General features: G+C 30.6%; 1 protein-coding gene and 1 pseudogene across 1 annotated transcript; both read right to left on the reverse strand.

Annotated features, from left to right (window-relative positions):
• Nucleotides 1–5261: 5261 nt before the first annotated feature.
• Nucleotides 5262–9989, reverse strand: LOC125583773 (annotated as a pseudogene).
• An 8693-nt stretch (nucleotides 9990–18682) lies between these two features.
• LOC106399641 (phospholipase A1-IIgamma-like) lies at nucleotides 18683–21979 on the reverse strand. Its single transcript, XM_013840099.3, has 4 exons — nucleotides 21470–21979; nucleotides 20446–20829; nucleotides 20129–20358; nucleotides 18683–19225 (listed from the first exon to the last, which is right to left on the reverse strand). Exons 1-4 carry the CDS (start codon nucleotides 21761–21763, stop codon nucleotides 18829–18831), a joined length of 1305 nt encoding a protein of 434 aa, XP_013695553.2. The 5' UTR covers nucleotides 21764–21979; the 3' UTR covers nucleotides 18683–18828.
• Between the last annotated feature and the right edge of the window lie 975 nt (nucleotides 21980–22954).

Consider the following 22954-nt stretch of genomic DNA (forward strand, 5'->3'; position numbering starts at 1 on the left):
GCCTGATATAATTACTATGGCCTGATGCAGGTTCATTCTTTTATAACTCATGGTGTCCCCAAGCATATGGACTTTTAGAATTTGAACCTTATAGGTAATGGTCTTTATATCAAATTCAACCAATATGTAATATGGTTGTGGACCATGTTTCACGGATTTTAGTATGGTCATGTATCATGGGATTTGTCCTCACTCCCCCTCATGAACATACTCAAATTCGTGGTGCTTGGGACAATAAATTCCCTTGTGCATAGATATATTGCACACACGTGAGATCTTATGGGATAACATTTGTGCCCTTTTAAATATTTGCATCATAATCCGAATGGCTAAGTATGGTAATGCCATCTAAGTGATAAATTTCGTGGGTTAATCAAACATGATTGCCCTGGCTATTTGCCTAATATCATATTGATCACTAGATCAATAGAGAATGTAGTCTCGACCACTTAGGCGATTTAATTTAGGTACTCTTATTCCCTTTTGTCCATTGTTGGAAACCATTTTTTCTTCTTAATTCAATGGACCTTATAGGGTGAATATAATGCCATTTAGGCAAAGCCTTGGTCGAGCTTCTTTTCCTTTCTTTCAAGGAATGTCCAGTTGAGTTCAAGAGTATTTTATAACTGAGCCTGGATGGCAGAGCATGTCGTGCCATTTGTCAAAGGCTTCTTTGAACTCTTTGGAAAAGTGAGTTGGGGTATTAATCCTCAATCATATTTATCTTGGCACAATAAAGGCATATAGATATAGTTTCTTATCAAACAACAGTTTGAATAAGATAATGATGAACTCAAAGTAATTCATTTTATTAATGAAGTCGTGTATAAAGCAAAGTATCAAAGCAATTCATGAAACATAAACTCAGGAAACATGAAAATGAGAATGTCAAAAGACAATTATATAATATGGCCTTCACAATGCATGTGTTGCCATATGGCGCTCAACTTCAGCTTCATCAGCTATAGGAGGCCTCATCTCATTATTCTTTAGCTCAATGTATCTTTTCTGAAGCTTGTCAAATCTGTTGATGGTATCTTTGATTTTCTGTTTTTTTTGTTCAGAAGTCAAAAGATATGACAAAAGGTCATTATAAGTGGTGAACTTCTTAGCCGTGTGTAGCAACAGCACATCCTTTGGATGGAATGTGGAGTAGGTCTTATATAATAAAGAATAATGTGTTATCCTTTCACCACATAGTTCAAGACTATAAGCAATATCCATCAGAGCAGAATTATATTTGTCCACGGATTCAAAATCCTGGAATCTGAGGATCTCCCATTCATGGTTGGCCTTTTGCCACGATACCGGTTTGAACCTTTTCCTTAACTGTAACCAAAGGTCACAAGGATCCTCAACATGGAGATACAGGTCTCTTAATTCCTCAGTGAGATGATAACGAATAATCGTTATAGCTCTATGCCTTTCACTGTCAATGATATCATTGTACTCATTGATGCATTGTCCGAGTCCTCTGGATCTCAGGGCAACAAGAGTATTCTTTACCCATTCTAGGTAATTATCTCCAGAGAGATTTAGGGCAGAGTAATCTGAGGGTTCAAATCTCGACATCTGAATATTTAACGAGTAATTCAAGCACTCAGAATTCTATGTAAGCAATAGAATAAATCAATGTATATGATTTCAATAAGGCTTTCCCCCAAATCATATAATCTATTTGCTTAAGCAATCTTAGTATGAGAATGATCAATTGATCATTGCATCTAGTAATCCTTTTAATTATAATTCAAATTGGATTGATTATATATATAGGGTATTAAGCCCTTTAGAATTTGAATAAGGATCAATCATCATTTTATTAAATGAGATCAAGCAAGATGGATGAAATCAAGCAAATGCATGGATCAAGAAATAGCTGAATGCATGTTCAGAACTAAGCATTGGACTTAAACAATCTATATGTGATTCCTAATGCATGAGGATATTTGGTTTTCAAAGATCATAAAGCAAAAACCGATTCCTTCCCCCTTTTACAGGGTAAACCAAGACAAGAAAATTTTATAATTTTCAGGATATGTCTAGAACAAATTCAATTAGATTTTCAATCAATCGGTTTCAAAGCTGGTTTATGTTTTCAAATTAAACAAACATGCTTAACTTTAAAAATAACCGATTTAATCTAATTAGATGCAAGCAATATGAACCAATTTAGATTTTATTTTAAATGCCCCATGATTAGAATGATCTATTATATGTATGCATGCTCAGTTTTAATAAAACTATATGACAAGCGGATGCATGAAATTGATCAGTTCATGATATGTGTATGATCTAACAATTTACTAATCCATGTTTGATCTAATAGATGCTATCAGGTATGTATATATGATCAGTATATAATTCAATCATCACAAAATCAGTTTTCAAGGTTGGTTTTTAGATCAAGATAAATTTATATCATTTGTTCAAACTATAATGAACCGATTTCAAGGCCGGTTTAGATTTAGATAAATTTTGACAAACAACTATGTGATCAAATGATTTCAACTTAGTATTTATTTTAGCCTATGTCATAACTATTTAAATCAAGACTATATGTTATAATATTTTGATAAATACTACCTAGTCAAAGATATGCATTTAAAACAATCATAAAAGTTTTAAATTTTGATCAGTTACAATATAAAACATCAATGGTCAAAGATATGCATTGATTAGGATTTAAGTTTTGATATCTTTGGGTTTGACTGAAAGATTATGGCTGAAAAGATTGTGGCCGGAAAAGGTCATGGCCGGAAAAAAAAATCATGGCCGGATTTGGATTTAGGGGTTCAGCCGATTATTGCTTAGAGTTTAGGGGATTGATAAAAATCAAGCAAAAAGGATTTAGGGAATTGATATGTATAATGGCCATCAAGATACATATCCGGTTATAAAACAAACAAGGGGATTTGAGATTTTGATGTGGATAAGGGCCGATTTGGATCGGTAAGCACATCGAATGGGATTAAGATTTTGATGGCCAGCTTATTCATCGGCTATACAGCCGGTAATACGGCCAAACAAAGATTATGGGTTTCAATCCTTTAGTCAATCCGGATTTAAGGCCGGATCAAAATAGGAGAAAGGGGAACCGATTTTAAGGCTTGCTAGCTAAAAGGGGTTTATGATTTTCTCTAATATCTTTTATAATTTCAAATAGTTCTTAGAAACAAGATTCATATAGATCTTAGATTATTAATAAGTTTTATAAGTTTTTAGAGATTCTTAGATCTTTAGAGATTCAAATAATTTTAGAATCAAGATTCATATAGATCTTAGATTCAAGATTAATATTTGTGATAATTTTAGATCTATAGATTTTTATAAGTTTTATGATTCAAATAGATCTAATAATCAGGATTCAGATATGTGGTGTTCTTAGATTTTATGGATAGATTAGTTTACCTTTTAGAAAACACCAAATTGATCTGAATGGACCACCGTGAGAGAGAGCTGATCCGCGGATGAGCTGGTTGAGAGAGAGGTGGAGGAGCTGGCCGGAAAACCGTGAGAGGAATAGACATGGCCGGCGGAGCAAGACTGAGGGTCGGAAGAGATGGCCGGAAAAGAGATGATCGCCGGCGGATGGGATTGCTCAGGTGGAGAGAGTCTCGTGCTGATAACGTGTTAAGATTTGAGAGAAGATTTGTGAGAATGTGTTGTATATTTATTATTGGTTACACCACTATATATAGTGGTTCATACAAGGTGGAGTCAAAGGGAGAATTGATTACAAAGATACTCTACATAATGACATGGTCAAACTCATAAAGACTAAGGTTGAATGGATCTTCCATGTGGCTGGATGTAAACCCTCAATGGACTCTAGTCTTGAACTTGTATGGTGTAGGTTATGGACCGTCCACTTAATGATTCATAACAATAAGAAATTTTTATAGAAAAAAAGTAAAAAGGTATATTTTAATTCTAAAAATAGAAATTTTGAAAGAATTATGCGAAATCATTAAAACACTGAAGAGTGGTTAATTTTCGTTTGTAATCTATTTTTAACTTGTAAGACTATTTTCAGATTAAATTTGAACTACATACAGAACTAAATCGGACACACAAGTAATATTCAGTTTACACGTTTTAAAATAAAATATCACACAACTAAATTACCTACTGTATATATTTAAACTGACTAGTCGGTTGGACTTCGGTGTTAGTTTTGGCAGCCATGGAAAATGATCTTTAATTAAACAATTATAGAAAAACTTATGGAAAATTATTAACCAAAAAAATTAGAGAAAATATTTTTTATTTTCTTTCAGGTTTGTACTTGAAAGAAATATTTGAGTGGTGGTGAATGATGATGGTTGACTGGGGCATACTTAATTAGAGACCCAATTAACTTAGTTTATGGACCGTAGGTGAATTAGCATTAAAAAGTGGGTCAAAACTTTTGATTTTCCTCATATCATTAATGAATCATAAGTACTATATGAACATATGTTCGTACTTGCGTAATTTAAGTCAATATACAGTTATATACACATGTGACATGTGACATGTTTTAGGAGAAAGAAACCATAGGTCGTAAGCGTAACTAAGCTATTGTACGGAATCTATTATTAGTCGTTACATAATAAAAAAGGTGAAAATCCTGAAAATGCTTAAAACCAGTGTTTTTAAAACCAGACTTGCTAGCAAACCAGAATAATTTGGGTCATCGGTTGTTGTGGTTCAACTAGATTTGAACCGAATTCAATCGGGTTTACTTAGATTAAACTAAATTTAATGATATTTTATAAATAATATGCATATTTTTAATAAAAATAGATCAATCAAATAAAATGTTTAAATAGTAGAAAAACTTAAAAATAACAACTAAATTTTAAAATCAATATGAAAAATACATTTAAATTTTATTCGCAAATCTTATCACTCTAAATTTTCATCACCTTTAAAAAAAATTATATACACATGAGGTAAAAGTTATATTTTGTAATACAAATTTCAGAAACGAAAATGTTTCAATTATTTAAGGTTTTTAAAACAAGTGATCATGAAATAAATTTTTTTTTTAAATGAGAAGTAGACAAAAACAATATCTCGACGTGAATATTGAACTTTGTGAATTTTGTAATTTATGAGTTATAAAAACGACATAAAAAAAGACGAGAGACCATACTTTATTAATCTTTGATAAATTTTATTTTTACTTAGAAAAAGAAAAATTAATTGCTTCATCAACAAAATTTTGGCTTATATACGAACCGGGCTTTGGCCGGTTCATTGGGTCGCCGGTTCCCGAGTTTTTGACTGTTCGATAGGAATTTTTAACTGATTCGATTTTAGTTGGGTTTTAGCATTAATCCAACCTGGATTATTTTTAGTTCATAGTTCAACCCGGTCCGATCTCCGGTGTAGGTTTGAAAACACTGCTTAAAACCGTATGGTGCATCAATGTTTGAGATTAAACTAATTACTGTGTCGTTCAAATAGTTTCTTTTATCAAATAAACTTAGGTATATAAAAATAAAAAATAAACTTATGTATTAAAAATAAAAAATAAACTTAGGTATAGACACGTGCCTAAAGTTTATATGTTGTGGCACTTGGCAATCTTTCTTTTACATCATTATGTAAAAAATATACTAGTAATTAAGAATCCCAAATGGGACCAAAAGCTGGAACCCCGGAAGCCTTACATGCATTAACAACGTCACGACTTCCTTCAGGGTTGCTTGTAACAATTACAACTTGAGAACTTCTTGGAAGCTTTAACGCTCATTTCCGACACATTAGGTCGTCCTAGAATCGCGGTATCGTGAACTATGATCCTGTCTTGATGAGGATAAGATTTAATCCTATTCACAATCTCCGACCCGAAATTATCATCTAATCCTTTGGCCACCCAGATTAAATATACCTCGGCCTTACTCTGCTGCATGAGAAACGATAAAAATACACAAATCCCCGAACCAGTGGCCACAAGTAATACCTGTAAAAACGTATATATTAAAATCTAAATGGTAGTATTTCAGTTGAAATAAAAATAATTTTTTAAAAAAAATATTGCAATCTTGCTGGTCATCAACGTTTTCGCACAGCATATTTTTCTAGTCTACTTATCTTAAACAGTGGTTGACATAAGTTTGAAGTGGAAAAATAAAAATAAAATCCCACAAAAAATATATTTCATTGTAGCTAATATTAATATTCAATTGATGTGTCGGCATATATATTTTAAAAAAACGTCAAAAACATGTTCAAAATGGTCAATTATCCAATAAATAAACTGTTGAAAATTTGTCACGATCGAGTTAAATTCTAGGTTTTAAGAGAATTTTTATTTACCTTGCGATACAAGTTAACTAGATAGAGTAAGCCGGCAAAGTGAACCGTACGGACCCATAAGTGAGTTGGAGGTTTTGAGACCAATGACTTGGTGAAGTCTCCGACAGCACCGGCTAACATCATGTACGATGTCTTCCCGTCAGAGATGATCCCAAAAGCATGCCATTCTGACAACGGGGATGGACTGATCCTTCCCAAGATCCCTGGTTTCACACCTCCACTGAACTTGATCAGCGACGCGTGGCCCGAGAGAGATGATATATCAACCGGAACGCGTCTCACAGTCAACCAAGGGAGCACAATAGCGACTGTGATCGCTAACGTAAACCAAAACCCTTGCCTTTTGATCAGCGTCGAGGCGAGATTATCGGTGTAAGATCTTGAAACTGGATCGTAGGAAGTCGTTAATACTATAAACGCCCAAACAAGGCCTAAAGCAGACCAGCCCGCGAATCTGTGGACGCGTTCAAAGACGTTGTGGTGTAAATGACGAACAAGAGGAAACGCAGCTGCGGATGTGAGGCAGAGGAGGGAAAGAATCGCGGACGCAACCGCTATGATCGCTGTTGAATTGTTGTCCCTGTCTTTAAGAGTGAGAATTAATGAGTAGACAAGCCAAACGATTGAGGAAACGCCGCAACCGCTGTGGATACCGCCTAGGCTTTGCAAGAGCGACGTGACCGCGATTTTAATGCGGAGAGGGACAAAGGAGCGTCCGAGTATGGTTACGGTTAGGTAGAAAACGAGTCTCAAGAAGGCTTCGCTTCTACAGAGAGTTAGGGCAAGAATATTGGCGATTGAAAACATAGATGCTCCGTTTCTAGCGTAATTAAAACGTCCCGTGGCTGCGAGAACGAGAGCTATGACGTTTAGAAACAATGAAGTGACGAAGAGACGTTTGTAAACGGTGAAGAGTCCTTGATCAAGAAGTATGATTGATAGTCTTGAAACGCGTTTCTTTGGAACCGGCGGTTGCTGCGGTTTCTCGCTGTGTTTGCTTGAGGAAGAATCAAGAATTGCGTTTTCGTCTGTATCGTCTCCTTCTTTGAACACACCTTCTTCTAAGTAGTAAAAATCGTCTTCATCTTCTTCTTCGTCGTTGTCGGAGTCCAGATCGCAGAAATGGCTGCTGGCTAGGCTTATAGACTGTTGCAACGATGAAGGGAAAGCTTTTGAGGCGTTTCTGATGAAATCCTTTGGAAGTCGAAACCTGCGGCTCGTTTCCTCGCGTTCAGCGTTTGCGTTAAGGTTTTGATCAGTTGTAATGATGGCGAAAGGGTTTGCATGAGGTTTAATCTCAAACGCGACGCCTCGACAGCTAGAGAATCTCACAGTCGAAGCGTTTTCCATTTCTTTTTCTTTCTCTTTTGTTGTTTTAGGTTATATGAACTAAGAAAATGCTGACTTAAGAGTTAGACACAACACACAAGGCTAGTTATGTTCTGGCCTTGTGAAGAGCATTGCCTATTTATATAATAATTTGGTATTAGTAATATTCAAATTTTCATCATTGATATAAAAAGAAAATAAGACCTTCAGTTTTTCTCTAAAGATAAGACGGTAATAATAATTTTATTTCATTCGTCTCAGTTGACTCTGAGTCTCTGACCGTGAAGCTCTGAATATGTCAAATCACACGCTGATTAGTACATTCATGTAAATATGATAAAGAGTAACACCATCTGTAAATATGATAAAGAGCAAAATATTAATTTTTACTAAAACTTAGTTAAATTTAGTTTTTTTAAAAAAATTCAACCAGTACAAAATGACATTTAGACAAAGACGTTTTTATGGAGTTCTCTAAACCCTCGGCCCGGAGCATCCACATTGCCCGGAGCATCCACATTGCTCGGACCATTTTCGATGTAAAACTTCATTTTTTTCTAAAATGAAATAAAAGTGGATATAGAGTAAAAATGTTCTAACTCCACTTTATTTCTTACTCTAATCTATTATGAACAAACAAAAAATAGATTACTAAATAAATGGATTAAACTCTATTATGGAGTGAAATATAAAGTTGGGTTGAAGCATTTCTTATTTCATATCTATTTTTATTCTCTTTTATAGTAAAAATTGGAGTTGGGCTGAAAATGTCCTAGGTCACTCATGTTTCACTTTCTTATATATCTATATTAGTATTTCAAAACAAATGTTTTTTTTGTATTTAATTTTAATCTTTAAAAAGCAATTGCAATAATAGACGAAGGACATCCATAGAGCTGATTTCTTCCCTTTTCGTCAGAATTTCTTTACGAAGAAGCGTTCTTCAACATTTCTTCCTTCTCTTTCATCTTTTAGTATATTTTACATTTTTTTTTCCAGAGACTACCTCAAGAGACTGTAACTGATGCTTTCTAACTTTTTCTAGTTTTCTCTCTTCTCCTTTATTATTTTCCTTTATTTTTAATAATAAAATAGTCAGTAGCATATTTCCAATGGAGCTGCAGTCAAAAATTCACACGAATCTCTTTTCTTCTTGTGAATTTTTAAATATGTTATATCTGTTAACCCTAGATGATTGTATTTAATGCTACATGATAGATTGGCTACTACACTATATCACAAGTTTTGATTGTCTTCTTATTAATGTCAATGGTAGTTGAATCATATATTATCGAATCTAATCTATTAAAACAGAGTCCTCCTTTTTATCTACTTAAACATGTTGCCAATTAAATTTGGACCTATTCACAATTCATTAGAAATAAATATATCCCTTATAACTAGGTAATAACTATAATTAGGTTATACAATATATATCCAGTTTAACAAACGTTTATTCTTAAATTTGAATCTTTCGAATGTTGAAACATTAAGAAGAGTCGGTACCTATTCATAAACTCTACTCAAAAATCATGTAACAATATGGTTCTTTCATTTGTTTCTTCACATTGTCTCCACTTCTGAGTCTGTCAAAGAGAATACTAAAAATCAAAGCAAATTTATAAAAGAAAACAGCATCCTGACTAACATGTCTCACGTTGTGCTTAAAAGACATAATGAATTCAAGATAGACTGCAACTCTAAGAAGACCTCATGGTCAGTTATGGAGGAGATTCGGTTCTGAAATCCATTCTTTTTCTGGTATGCAAATACGTGATGCATATTAGAAAACTTTGAAGTATTACTTAAAAAAAAAGGCCTAATTTTGAAGTATTGCTTCATACGAATATTGCATATGTATAAATTAATAGAGTATATGTATTAAATTTTAGATTTAGAATATTCTATATTATTAAAATTTTAGAATTATTAATGAGTAAAAGAAATGGATCAATGATTAATTGTAATATTTTGCTAACAATATTAACAAAAACATCCAAAAGAATTCCTAAAACTATGCTAACAATATAAAATGAAACAACTAAACATTTTCCTAACATTATATTAATCGTTTATAACAAAACAGAAATGATTCTCTAATATCCTCTTTGAGTTTATAAACATCTAATCTATTAAATTAGAGTCTTGTGACTTCTTTTTATGTATGATTTTTTATTTGGACCATCCCTTAGAAAATTTAGCAAATTACGTATAATTTAATTAAAATATCTTTTAATATCTTAATCTTTTATTTGAAATACAAATAAATAACTTTCCTAATAAAATTCTAACAAAATCTCTAAAAAATTCTATTTGCAATTTATTTTAGTAATTAATTTAAATTCTGATTATCAATAAAAAAATTAAAATTAAAATCACATAAAATATTTTAATTATATTTTTCTGATAATTAATATTTAAATTGATTTCTTTTTCGAAATTTTCTTTAAAATATTTTGTTAATTTTTTTTTAAAAAATATTCATTTTTATTTGAAAAACTAAAATAAAACATATCTAATCTATTATATTAGAGTCATATTTTGGAGTTCATATGTTTTATTTTAATTTTGAATTATTAAACATTGATTCATCTAAATCATATAAATTTCATTACATAAAATATTTATAAAAAGATCTTAAAACATTTAAAACTGGATGGAAAATTAAGATTAAGATTACTACTTCAAGATGATTCATTTAGAGAGAGCTGATATCGACGTCTGACTGACACTTCATATACAATGACTTATATTCGGTTTTCAGATCTCATTGACAACCAATGATCATTATAGAAGATAGAAAAGACGAACTCAAACAACTTATAGAATAAAATAAATGTTTAAAATGGAACTTATCCGTGCATGGCGCGGGTTCTGTTCTAGTTATCGTATTAAAACTCAAACTCAGACTGATCAAGATTACCAAAAAAAAAAAAAACCAGACTGATCAAATAACAACAATTTTGTTGTCAGTAGAAATCAAACTCAAACACACACGAGTTGAATTGTTGTTCGCGATATCTTTTTGGATATGAAAGTTGTGAACGCAAAAACAAGCACTTGTGATCCTTCACAAAGAACAAGTATTAGTTTTGTTAGTGGATGGAGTCGATAGATTATTAAACTATTTTGAAATTATGAAAGAGAAAAAAATGATGATATGTATTTATAATTTACTGTCGTAATTAATGGAAATCAATTGAGTTAACAGCAACTTGGTTATATTTTCGATTAATTAAACTTTTATAGATACCTAATTCCTTTATTATTATTTGAGAAGCATTATAGATAACTAACCTTTAGCTCATGTGTTATTTTCAAAATTGTCATTTCCTACGTGGCAGCACTACAAGTTCTCTCACATCTTATATTCAAAAACCCTTTGTTAACTATACTAATTACAATAATTGCCATTGCTTACCATTGATCATTAGATTATAACTTTACTAATATATTATAAGCTTCTTTATTACAATGACTAACAAAACATTGACGTCCATGTTTAATGTGTTGTCATTATTATTCAAACTTACGGGCGTATAGTCATTTATTCTCATTATTATTCAAACTGATCCGGTCCACAAAGTTAATTATATATGACATAACGATTTTGTAGATGATATAATCCGATACATATATAACTAAAAGAAGTATAATTTATAACATGTGTATGTGGACCATCTATAATGATTCAGATTATACCATTATGTGCATATGTATTGGATTTCATGTAACAAAATATTACCGTTAAAGTTATAATCTCTTCACAATGTTAGCAGAACTGTAACATATGTTATAAATTATACTTCTTATAGTTAATAGTTAAATAGATTGAGACAAAAATATATGCACACGTTTTTACAAGTATTCATCATATAGCATTTAATAATTTGTTAGACATTATATATATAAACGCAATCTAAGTGTAATGTCTAACTATAGTCTAATTCAAAAAAAATGTCTAACTATAGTGTCTACAAATTAATTCCGTTTAAGGACTTATCGTAACAAGGGGATGTCTAACTATTACGAAATCACGATGTCCCGCATAATTCCGTTTAAGAACTTATCGTAATTGTAATCATAAACCGTGATTAATGATTGTTACGAAATCACGATGTCTAACTATTAATATTAAAAAGAAACGTGATTTGCAATAACTTTGTTCAAATCTGGGTGAAAGTTAGAAGGAAACTTCTAATAATGTTGCAATATATATGATATATATGAAAGTTAAAAGAAAATTTATAATAAATTTAATTGTTCTATCCCTTAATGAAACGTGATTTGCAAGGACAACCGTGATTAATGATTGTTAAAAGGAAACTTCTAATAACTTTGATATATTTTTAAATTACGAATTTAGTAACGTTTTGGTAATAATACTTGAATCAAATCCGCCATTATTTTTGATAACTTTTTGGTAATAATAGGGAGTCGATTATGATTACAAAATTTTGTGAACTATTAATATGTTGTTTATAAGGAAGTTAGATTATGGATTCAAATTATCGAATCAATTAATAATCGTGAATTTTATTCGTTTTGTTCAATTGTAATTTATAAAATGAAGTTTGATTATAATGTCTACAAAATTAAGGTAAATTGCGATTGGAGCCCAAGTTATGTGAAATTAAATATGTAATAATATCTTTAATTACAGCCATTATTTTGTGTATCACTAATCACACGGGCGCTGCCTTCTTAATATAAATATATATGTTTTCTACAATTCATCGACTCACCACACACTTCTTCTCGACTTCCTAATTATCAAAACATTCCCTCAAGCAAACAAATGGCTGGCTTTAACTCCGTTTTAGAAAGTGGTATATCAGTTCCTTTAGTGAATTTTTTAAGTAGTTATGTTTAGTTTGGTAAACTAATTCTTAGTTATTTCTTTCTAAAGGATTGCAAACGAGTAGTTCTGAAGACCATTTTCACGGCATCTTGGTTTTATCAGTTTTTATTTGTTTCCTTATAATTTGTTTCTTTCATATTTTATTTTTCTATTACTTATGTTTTTTATATTATAATCATATTCTATTTCCTATATTTTGTTTTGTCTTAAATTCATAATAAATTAATAAAAGTTATTTCATACTATTATATATTTTTTACATAAAATATATCTAATTTACACAAAACAATCTTTTTCAAAAAAAAAACAATATTTTTCAAAAAAACACTTAAGCTTACATTATATATACATTCACACTTTCGTTCCATATATATCATTAGATCTAATATTTGTGTCTATAACTTTAAAATTTCTAATATCTGTAATTTTTTTTAAAAAAAAATCTCTTCTGGCCACTCACTCCGCGCGCGGATTATCACCTAGTTAAAATACTATAAAAGAAAATTCGGTTACATATAAGAAAATAGATGTTATCTTCTTTTGTATACATGCAAATAACTCAGATGATCAATACATGCACTATTTTGCTGTCGACAAAAAAAAATGGTATTATTTTTGTTTATGCCCTACTCAGGAGTCGAAACATACCAACGACGAATTGATAGAAAAAATTTAAAAATCAAAAGCTTAAGCCTTATTGCATTTCTTTTTTTCTTGCTTAACAGCCTTATTGCATGTTATATAAATAATATATGCGTATCGTATTTATCTACCAAATTGATCTTAGAATTAATTAGACATAATTAAATCCATGCCAGGATACGTGATAGACTACTCATACATACTCGCGCTAAACGAATATTAATTATCTATTTTGATGGATATATGTATTTTGACTTATGGAGAAATATAATTCTTTTGAATTCCTGTTTCTGAATATCGTGGACAAGATTAGGACTGTACACATTAGGAAGCTTTTTAGCGAACATCTCTAAAAAGATTCTACTTTGCAGTTTACAAAACTTAAGTTTCAAAATATTTTTTGTGAAAAACAAAATTTCAAATTTAATTTCAAAATTATTTGTAATTTACACTATTGTCTTTATATTTGTCATAATTAATATAAATCTATAAAAAATTATAAATAACTGGCACAAATATAAAAATATTATAGTAATAGTAATTAATAAATTCTTACACTAAAATATAAAATTATAAACAGAAATACATAATTAGATATTAAAGTACAAGCAAAATATCACATTATTCCATAAAATTATTTCCGTAATGCTCCATCTTCGGTTACACCAAATTTGTTTGGACAATATTTTATAGGTTCTAGAGCAAATTTACTAGACTATTAGTGTTATTGTATTATTTAAATTTGTGTAATAATTATGTCTTCCTGTATCTTTTTTAAAAGTTTTTTATTAAGTTTTTTTTTGTAATATTCTTGTTGTCTAATTCTAATTTTTAAATATGAATTTATAAAAATAAAAAAAAAAATATTTATGATATACAAAAGTTTTAAAGATTAAAAAGGTAAATGAGAAAATACTTAAAAATCATAAATATAATGTGTAATTAATTATAAGTACCAAAATGTAAAAAAAAAAAAAATTAATTCAGATTTTTGGATAGTGAAACTTCAAATTTGGAGTTTTGAGTAGTGAAACTTTAAATATGAAGTTTCACTTCTTAAATCTCTAATTTTGAAGTTTTGAAGTTTATTTTTAAAGACAAAAAAATATATATTTGAAATTATAAAGTTTATGTTGGAGATGCACTTAGTAACATATTACGACACTTCGTAATCCTGATTATTCCAATCAATAAATAAATAGTTGCTATGTATATTTGGGCCTTTATATCAACTATTTTGGCTCTTTTGTTTTCTGGTATTTTTTTTTCTAGACTGTCATTTAATTCCCGACGTGTGAAACTCCACATGATATGCAACAGGACGGAGCACATTTCAAACTGTATATTTATTTTATCAAAAGATACGCATCCATTTAAAAATATTCTTATTTCATTAATTAAACTTATTATTTTTTCTTTGTCTTTTTTCAGTTGTATTTATGAAATATCCTAAAACGAATAAAACTATATATATATCTATATTATTAGAAGAAAAGTACTCATTTGAAAATGTTCTTACTTCATTAATTAAACTTCCTATTTTTTTCTTGTCTTTTTCAGTTGCATTTATGAAATATCATAAAACGAATAAAAGTACCTAATTTATTACTTATCTTTTCAGTTAAATTAATGAAATATCTATATTATTAAAAGAGAAGTACCAATTTGAAAATGTTTTTACTTCATTAATTAAACTCCCTATTTTTTTTTCTTGCCTTTTTCAGTTGTATTTATGAAATATCTTAAAACGAATAAAACTATCTATATTATTAAAAGAGAAGTACCCATTTGAAAATGTTCTTACTTCATTAATTAAACTCTCTATTTTTTTCCTTGTCTTTTTCAGTTGCATTTATGAAATATCATAAAATGAATAAAACTACCTAATTTATTACTTATCTTTTTAGTTAAATTAATGAAATATCTATATTATTAAAAGAGAAGTACCCATTTGAAAATATTCTTACTTCATTACTTAAACTCCCTATTTTTTTTCTTGTCTTTTTCAGTTGCATTTATGAAATATTTTAAAACGAATAAAACTACCTAATTTATTACTTATCTTTTCAGTTAAATTAATGAAATATGCTTAAATGAATTTAAACTTCCTATTTTATTGTTTGTCTTTTTCAGTTACCTTAATGAAATATCCTTAAATAAATTTGGACATAATGTCATTTAATCAACCTAGAAAACTCATGAGTTATCCTGACGTGCATAATTTTAATAATATAGGTTTTAAAAAAGTGCATCATTAAAATGTTACCTAAATCATGCAGCACTAATATATAACATGCATCAATAAAAGTAGAATTTGGCTCATACAATTGTACATATATTATTTTTAGTTGATTAAATTTAAAAATAATTATTTATTCAAAAAATATTTAAGAATGACTATGCTTTTAAAAATTATATGGTATTATTTGCTCATAACTCATTTGTCATTTGCTGAATTGTTAGAAAGAAAATTTTAGCATAATATAACTCAGTTGTCATTTGCTAAATTTATGGTTTTTATTTATATTTTTTATTAATTAATTATAATATTTTTATTTTATATTTGAAAGATAAATAAATTTTCTTTCAAACAATGTTTTTGTAAATGTATTTTCTTAAAAATAATCAATTTAAATTGTTATTATCATTGAATATAATTATTTTTGACATAATTTGAGTTTTCGTTTACATCAAAACTTATCATATTTTGGGATAATTTTAATTTAAAATGTAATTTTTAAAAAAATATTGAGTTGCATTTCAAATAAAAAGGTAAAGATATTAAAAATATTCTAATTAAAATATGTAAAATTTAATATAGTTTTAAGGAAATGGTCAAAATAAAAAAATTACACATTAAAAATTCATGAATTTTGTTAACTGGGCGGATCATTATTTATTTGATATCGCACACGAAATTTTTTTTTCTGTTTTTACAATTGTCTAATTAACTCTATATACTCATTTTTTATATTTTTTATATGATATCATATATTCGTATAAAAATAGATAGTTTAAGATGTAAAAAAAATATTTTCTTAATGAGTATAATATGAACGAAGATTACAAATACATCCTTTAATAAAATAAATAATTAAAAACTGAAAATTCATATCCGCGTTGGGGCGCAGATCATGGTCTAGTTTATATAATTAAGGGATTAGTCATATACTACAAGTGGCAGTGACATTTATTAGCCAAAATGTTTTATATGGAACGTTGATTATCGCTTTACTCGTGGATGGTTTGATTATATGAAACGATTTGGTCAGAGTGATTGATTCAGAAAAACCCATAATATTAAAATAAAAAGTTAAACAAAAATGATTTCAGACGTAACGGCAATCAAGCTAGGTGTACACGTGTTTACTTATTTTATTTTTGCGTCGATGTTTGTATAGATCTTAACCTTTTTAAATGAAAATAGAGTTTAATAGGTGAAAAGTGACAACTCTCCAGATATCAACACACTTAGAGCATCGTTATCCAAGACTTAATAGGTCTCTTATGTTAATTTTGAATTAAAACAAAATCAAAAATACATATTAACACAAGGGATATATCTTATTTAGGGAAAGCAAGAGACGGTTCTTAATGTATGTACACGTGTCCAATCTCCAAGAAAATCAATCTCTCAAAAGTCATCACCACCTCGATATCCTCTTCGATATCCTCTCCGCCGAGTCTCTCACACTCCTCGTCCCCACCGATGCCATGCTTTTTGACCTCGACACGAGGTACTCTCTTCCCATGTACATCTCCACCCTCCGTCTCCACGCTTTACCTCTCCGCCTCACGATTTCCGAGCTCCGATCACTTCCCAACGCCTCCTCCGTCCCGACCTTCCTCCCCAACGCCTCCTCCGTCCCGATCAATCTCTCTGCGCAATTCTCACTCGTCGCAATTGGGTTTCTCACGCTGATGGTTCTTCTTCTTGTTCATCGTCATCACCTTCTTCTCACTCGTCGCAATTGGGTTTCTCACCCTTTTTCTTCTTGGACAAACAATTGTTATCAGGAAAGAGAATCTGGAACTCAGCCTCCTCTATGCAACTCTGACAGTGACCCAAATCAGGTACATTTTTTTATGGACTAAATTGATTGTTGATTGGCCGAAAATTGATTTGATATGCTTCAATTTGTCCCTGCTTGGTCTTGGATTGTAGATCATAGGATCATTGTAATGAAACAACTTGTTTTAATAATGTGGTTTTGCGATATTGTTGTGTTTTGATTAAACCAATGGCTAACCTCAAGTTCGATGTGTTTTGATCTTCAGACTTTTTTAATGAATTGATTGGATTAGAAGGGTGAAGCTGATATCTCTGTTGTGCTGATAGATTCAGTGGCTCTGTTACTCTCAGTAGCGGCCAAGATTGGAAGGCAACGTTGAGCGTCCCACCTCCTGATACTCATTATCAGACAGCGATATAGCTTCCTTCTTCTGAGATTTGGTTTAATAAGTGGAGGGTCTCTTTATGTGTGTATGTGAACCTTCTTGTTCAAATATTGTCTTCAGGAAGTGACAGCTACAAAAGGAAATGAATTCGAAGATTACTTTCTGAAAAGGGATTTTTAAAGGGAATATACGAGAAGGGTTTCGAGAAGCCATCTCCTATTCAAGAAGAGAGCATTCCCATTTCTTTAACCGGTAGTAATTTCTTGCTAGAGCCAAAAACGGCACAGGAAATTAAAGACTAGTGCCTTCTGCATTCTTGTTCTGGAGAAAATTGATCCAAATACACATTTATTCAAGGTATGCTGGTTTATTGTTAGGAACTCCTTCTGTATTTGCGAACAAATATAGTTACAGTCTTGACTGTGTTTATTTTTTATACAGCCATGATTCCTAGTTCCAACACGAGAGCTAGCTCTTCAGACTTCACAGGTTTGCAAGGAGCTTTCCAAATACTTGAACATCCAGGTTATGGTCACCACTGGCGGTACCAGTCTGAGAGATGATATCATCCGGTTACATCAACCTTTACATTTGCTCGTTGGAACTCCTGGAAGAATATTGGATCTTACCAAAAAGAGAGTGTGCGTTTTGAAAGACTGGACGATGCTTGTGATGGATGAGGTGAGCTCTTGTACTATATCTTCGTTTTGTGATTTATTGCTAAAAGTGTGATGAAAAAACTGTAGGATTATTGCTAAAAATAAGTTTTCTGATTGATTGCATTCTACTCTATATAAATGCATTGCTATACTTACCATTTTCTGTAGTCAGTTTTAAAGTTTTAAATAGAAGTTGTTTTATTGTGCCATAAGCTTCAAAGTTTTTAACTCTTTACAAACTATCTTACCAGGCCGACAAGCTTTTGTCTGCAGAGTTCCAGGCTGACTATCCTCTTGATACTCAACAGTTTACAATGTGAGTATGCACATGTTCTGTTTCATGTTACATGTTCTTCTTTTGTTGTTCTTGTTATTGATTATGGTGTGTCATTACTCGCATCGTAAAGATGTACCAAAGCTTATTTTCATTGATGTGTTGTTTTATCATGATTTTTTTTAAGAACCTTTAAATAAGAAACTTGCAATGGAGAACATAAAAGCTGAAAGTTCTTAACTAAGTCTTTTAGCCAAATTTACTATTTAAATAGTATTAAAAAATAAGAGAGAGACCCTTAAGGGATCTCTAGAATAATGATGCTCTTAAGAACGTAAGTATAACAATAACAATAAAAATCAGAAATCAAAATCTTCATTATCATCAATCTCATGGTCCATTAACTTCCAAGACCCATCTTTTTGTTGTACCATACCTTTGTTTTTGAGAATCCTCCAATGTCCTGGGACCATATACTCATCTTTTAACCCATCCACTGATTTGTTGACCAGTCCAATGTCTCTTTTCACAACGAGTCTGAATAAGTCAGCTTTGCTCGTTCCTTGGGTTCCCGCAAGGCCGTGCAAGTAAGCCTCTAGGCAGTGAAACGTCGCCAGGTCTCCTGGAGATTTCAGGTATGGTGACTTTCTTGTGTCTATTGGAAGCTCGTCTCCGACTTCAGCGTAACCTAAGGGTGGATAGATTGGAACTACGTCCGGTAGATTCCTTACCCGTAACACGCGGAGATCTTTCAATCTGTATTTATTGTATTATATAAGTCACGTTTCATTTGAAAAAAAATTGACCATGGAAGATAAGTACATATGTTATTATTAGAACCAGTATAACGCTAATCCAGGGTACTAATTACAATATCGGGATGCTATTATTTTTGGTGACTAGTACATATTATAGTATCAGTAAAAAAATTGTTTAATTTAGATTAAAGCTAGATATTATATATAACTTTCATGACGGTTGTTACTTTCAGAAATTAATATTTTACATAAAATTAATTAATGAAGTTTTATATTCGTGTTTTGTTGGTCTTATTAGTTTATGTTTTTAGTGTTTTCTCAAATATCATTCGGTTAAGGTTTGAATGTTGGGGCTTGAATGTTTGAATGTAATCAAAACGCTTTGGTCTAGTGGTAAAAAGATTCCATCTGGAATTTCTGTCATGGGTTAGAGTAGCATTGATCATCTAGCCGTACTTTAAATTGATTTAATATTCGTCTATACCAGATGCAAAGTTTCGTGAAACTAGCCTTGAACCTAGAAAATCTTCGAGATCCCCATAGTTATCAAAAAAAATTGTTTGCATGTAGACCACAAAACATTCCAAAGGTTTTTACCAAAAAAAAAAACTTTCCAACGGAACTTCAAAACCCTAAATATTAAAATTATATATTTGGAAAGTCAACGAAAAAACGTTTTGAAAAACTAATTAATGAGTTTGTATTTGTATGTTTTTCACATTTATCAGCTTCCACATTCATCTAGCCAAAAAAGTTCTTAAGGATTTATCTGAAATTTGGCTCATAACAAAAAAAAAATGAAAATATCATTATATGTTTTATATTTGTAAAGAGGAGTACTATTTTTTTATTAGATGACAATATAAAACTGTTGTAAATGTAAATATTTAATAGGACGTACCCGGAGAAGAGTTTCTTAAAGTCAGAATCGCCCACATGAGGACTAGCAAAGACAAAGGCCGTAACGGGACAAGATTTGTCAGGACGGCTCTTTGGTCGGTTATAACCATTAGCCACAATATCGGCAGCGTTTAGCGTCGCGATGGCAGCTCCAAGGCTATGACCACAAATACTTATACTGATCTTTTCGTCTTTATACTTCTCCAACAATCTCCCAATCTCTCGCAATACCTTATGTCATTTCAAAAATTCATCAATAGAATTTCTCAAAATACCCAAAGGGTAAAATCGTCGTTTAACAAGTGATCAACACATTACCTGGTCACGAGCATTAGCCTTATTAAAAGGTGACCTTTCGTCCTTAGACATGTATATTGAGTACCAACCTTGATGAATCTGTACTTGATCATTTTTCTCACCGAAGATCTTTTTGGCGTTCACGAAACCGAATTCGAAGTCGTTGACCCATTCAAGTGGTTGCACTGAGCCTCTCCAAGCGACAACTATATCTCTCCGACCAAGAGCCGCCGTGCCTTGGTCGTCTGTCACCGCCACGTAGCCTATCCAGTTCGATTCCTTTGTGCATCCTTCGCGTGACACTGGGAACAATAGGAATGACTCAGGCACGTGGATCTGTGATGTCGCGAATAGAAACTTAGTCACTTTGTACTTTGTATACGGATGCGCTTTCTCAAGACCAACCTGCACGTGTTTTAATAATCAAATTTCTTGCATAATAAGGATACATTTCCTTTTATTGTATATAAGTATTTTCTTCCTTCTAATAGTGTTATTGCGGAGTTAGAATCGTGAAAATGGGGAAAAACAACGAAAATGTTGAGTGAACTATGTATACACTACAACAAATAAGGCTGTGTTTAGGGATAAATTATGCCTTCTCACTCGAGGGACAAAACGGCATATCACATATAGTGTATTAGTATACATCGATTTTTTATTGACCGAAGAATGTGATCATGATTTTATTATTAAAAAAGAACGGTCAGTTTTAAAGAACTTTAGAGCATTTAACTGAGGATAGTTTATGATTTTTATTATTAAAATAAAATTAATAAAAATAAAGGAAAGTTCATGAGATGTTTTCAGGAATGAGACACTTATGAAAAAAACTGAAGATTCTTGAGAACACTTGGCATGATATTAATGGTTATTTTGAGAGACTCTTTAGAACACTTGGCATTGTATTAATGGTCAATTTGATAGATTCTTTAGAATACGTAGCATTGTATTAGTGGTTCATAATATTTAGCGCTTACAAACTAGAACGTTTTTGACAATGCATACCAATTAGGACGTTTTGTATTTTTAACTTTGATGTTACCTTGGCGAAGAAATCTTTTCTGGAGTAAATGCTAGAGCCGGCGAATTCAGATTGGGTGTTTATGTTGAAAGTATCATAGCCAGCCTGGGCCATCTCGCCGTAATGTATTAGATATTGCCGAAGATCTTGATCCAACGGCTGTAACAACCCTTTCCAATGGTTTTGGCCACTCAGATCCCTCCATCTCTTTGCGATTCCTCTAGATGCAATTAATTTCTCATCCTCTTTGTTCTTCTTTTTCTTTGTTCTCGTGCAGCTGAAACACCTCGTTACTTTCTTGTCTGCTGCGTCCATAATATTTCAAATGTTTGATGTCTGTTTTCTTGTTTAGGCTCAAAGAAGCTCGTTGAATAAAAAAGATATTATGTTGAAAACTTTGAAGATAAAATATAGTCTGGTGGATTTAAGTATTAGCTCGCATAATTGAGGCGTGTTTCAGAGGAAGTATAGTTCTCGAGATTATATAAAAGCATAATATTTTATTTGATACAATAGTTTCTTAATTTACGTCCACGGAAAGCAATAGGTGACCTTATCTACATACAATTACAAACAATTCCTTTTTTAACTTTTGAATATGGTGACCAAATAAAAGAGGAAAGAATATAAAGAGGAGTGTTACAAATATATATATATATATTTATAAAGATTTTTAACGTTAAAACCCCTTAACTAAATTTGTTTTGGATAAAAACCCCCAAACTAATTATTTAATGAAAAAACCCCCCCAAACTAATTTTATTTAATGAATTAAACCATAGCAGGTCATAATTACCGTTACTACTGGTAAATCTTTAGTTTAAGGGTTTCTACATTAAGTAAACATAGTTGAGGGATTTTACAATTAAAATAAAAAAAAAATTTATAATATTATCTAAAAATTAGTAACTTAAATTTTCAAAATTAGCATTTTTCATTTTTTTTATTTGTAAATATATGAGTTTGATGTGTTTTTAACACTAATATTGTATATATATAAATTAAAATACAATATATATAATAAAAATTATCTAAAGATTTATTATTACATTTTTATTAGATAAGATATAATTTTTATTACATTTTCTTGTTTTTTACATTTTTAATATTTTAGTAATTTTATTACAGGTAAATATTTATATAATTTTCTTGTTTTTTACATTTTTAAAAACTATCTAAAGATTTATTCTTACATTTTTATTAGATAAGATATAATTTTTATTACATTTTCTAGGTTTTTACATTTTTAATTTATACATACATAATGTTGATGTTAAAAACACATCAAACTTATATATTTACAAAAAAAAATTAAAGAATGCTAATTTTGAAAATTTAAACTACTAATTTTTAGATAATATTATAAAATTTTAATATTTTTTTTTAAACGGTAAAACCCCTCAACTATTTTTACTTAATGTAGAAATCTCTAAACTAAAGATTTACCGGTAGTAATGATAATTATGACCCGTTGGTGTTTAATTCATTAAATAAAGTTAGTTTAGG

Source organism: Brassica napus, chromosome C3 (assembly GCF_020379485.1).
Source record: "Brassica napus cultivar Da-Ae chromosome C3, Da-Ae, whole genome shotgun sequence".
Classification (NCBI taxonomy): Eukaryota; Viridiplantae; Streptophyta; class Magnoliopsida; order Brassicales; family Brassicaceae; genus Brassica; species Brassica napus.

What these genes read in the sequence shown, in the direction of transcription:
- LOC106399641 (XM_013840099.3), bottom strand. Translation starts at nt 21,763, where the DNA reads ATGGACGCAGCAGACAAGAAAGTAACGAGGTGTTTCAGCTGCACGAGA. An exon ending in GAAAAGATTTCTTCGCCAAG is followed by an intron (nt 20,830 to 21,469) that starts GTAACATCAAAG and finishes AAACACGTGCAG; the next exon opens with GTTGGTCTTGAGAAAGCGCA. An exon ending in TTTAAGAAACTCTTCTCCGG is followed by an intron (nt 19,226 to 20,128) that starts GTACGTCCTATT and finishes CAATAAATACAG; the next exon opens with ATTGAAAGATCTCCGCGTGT.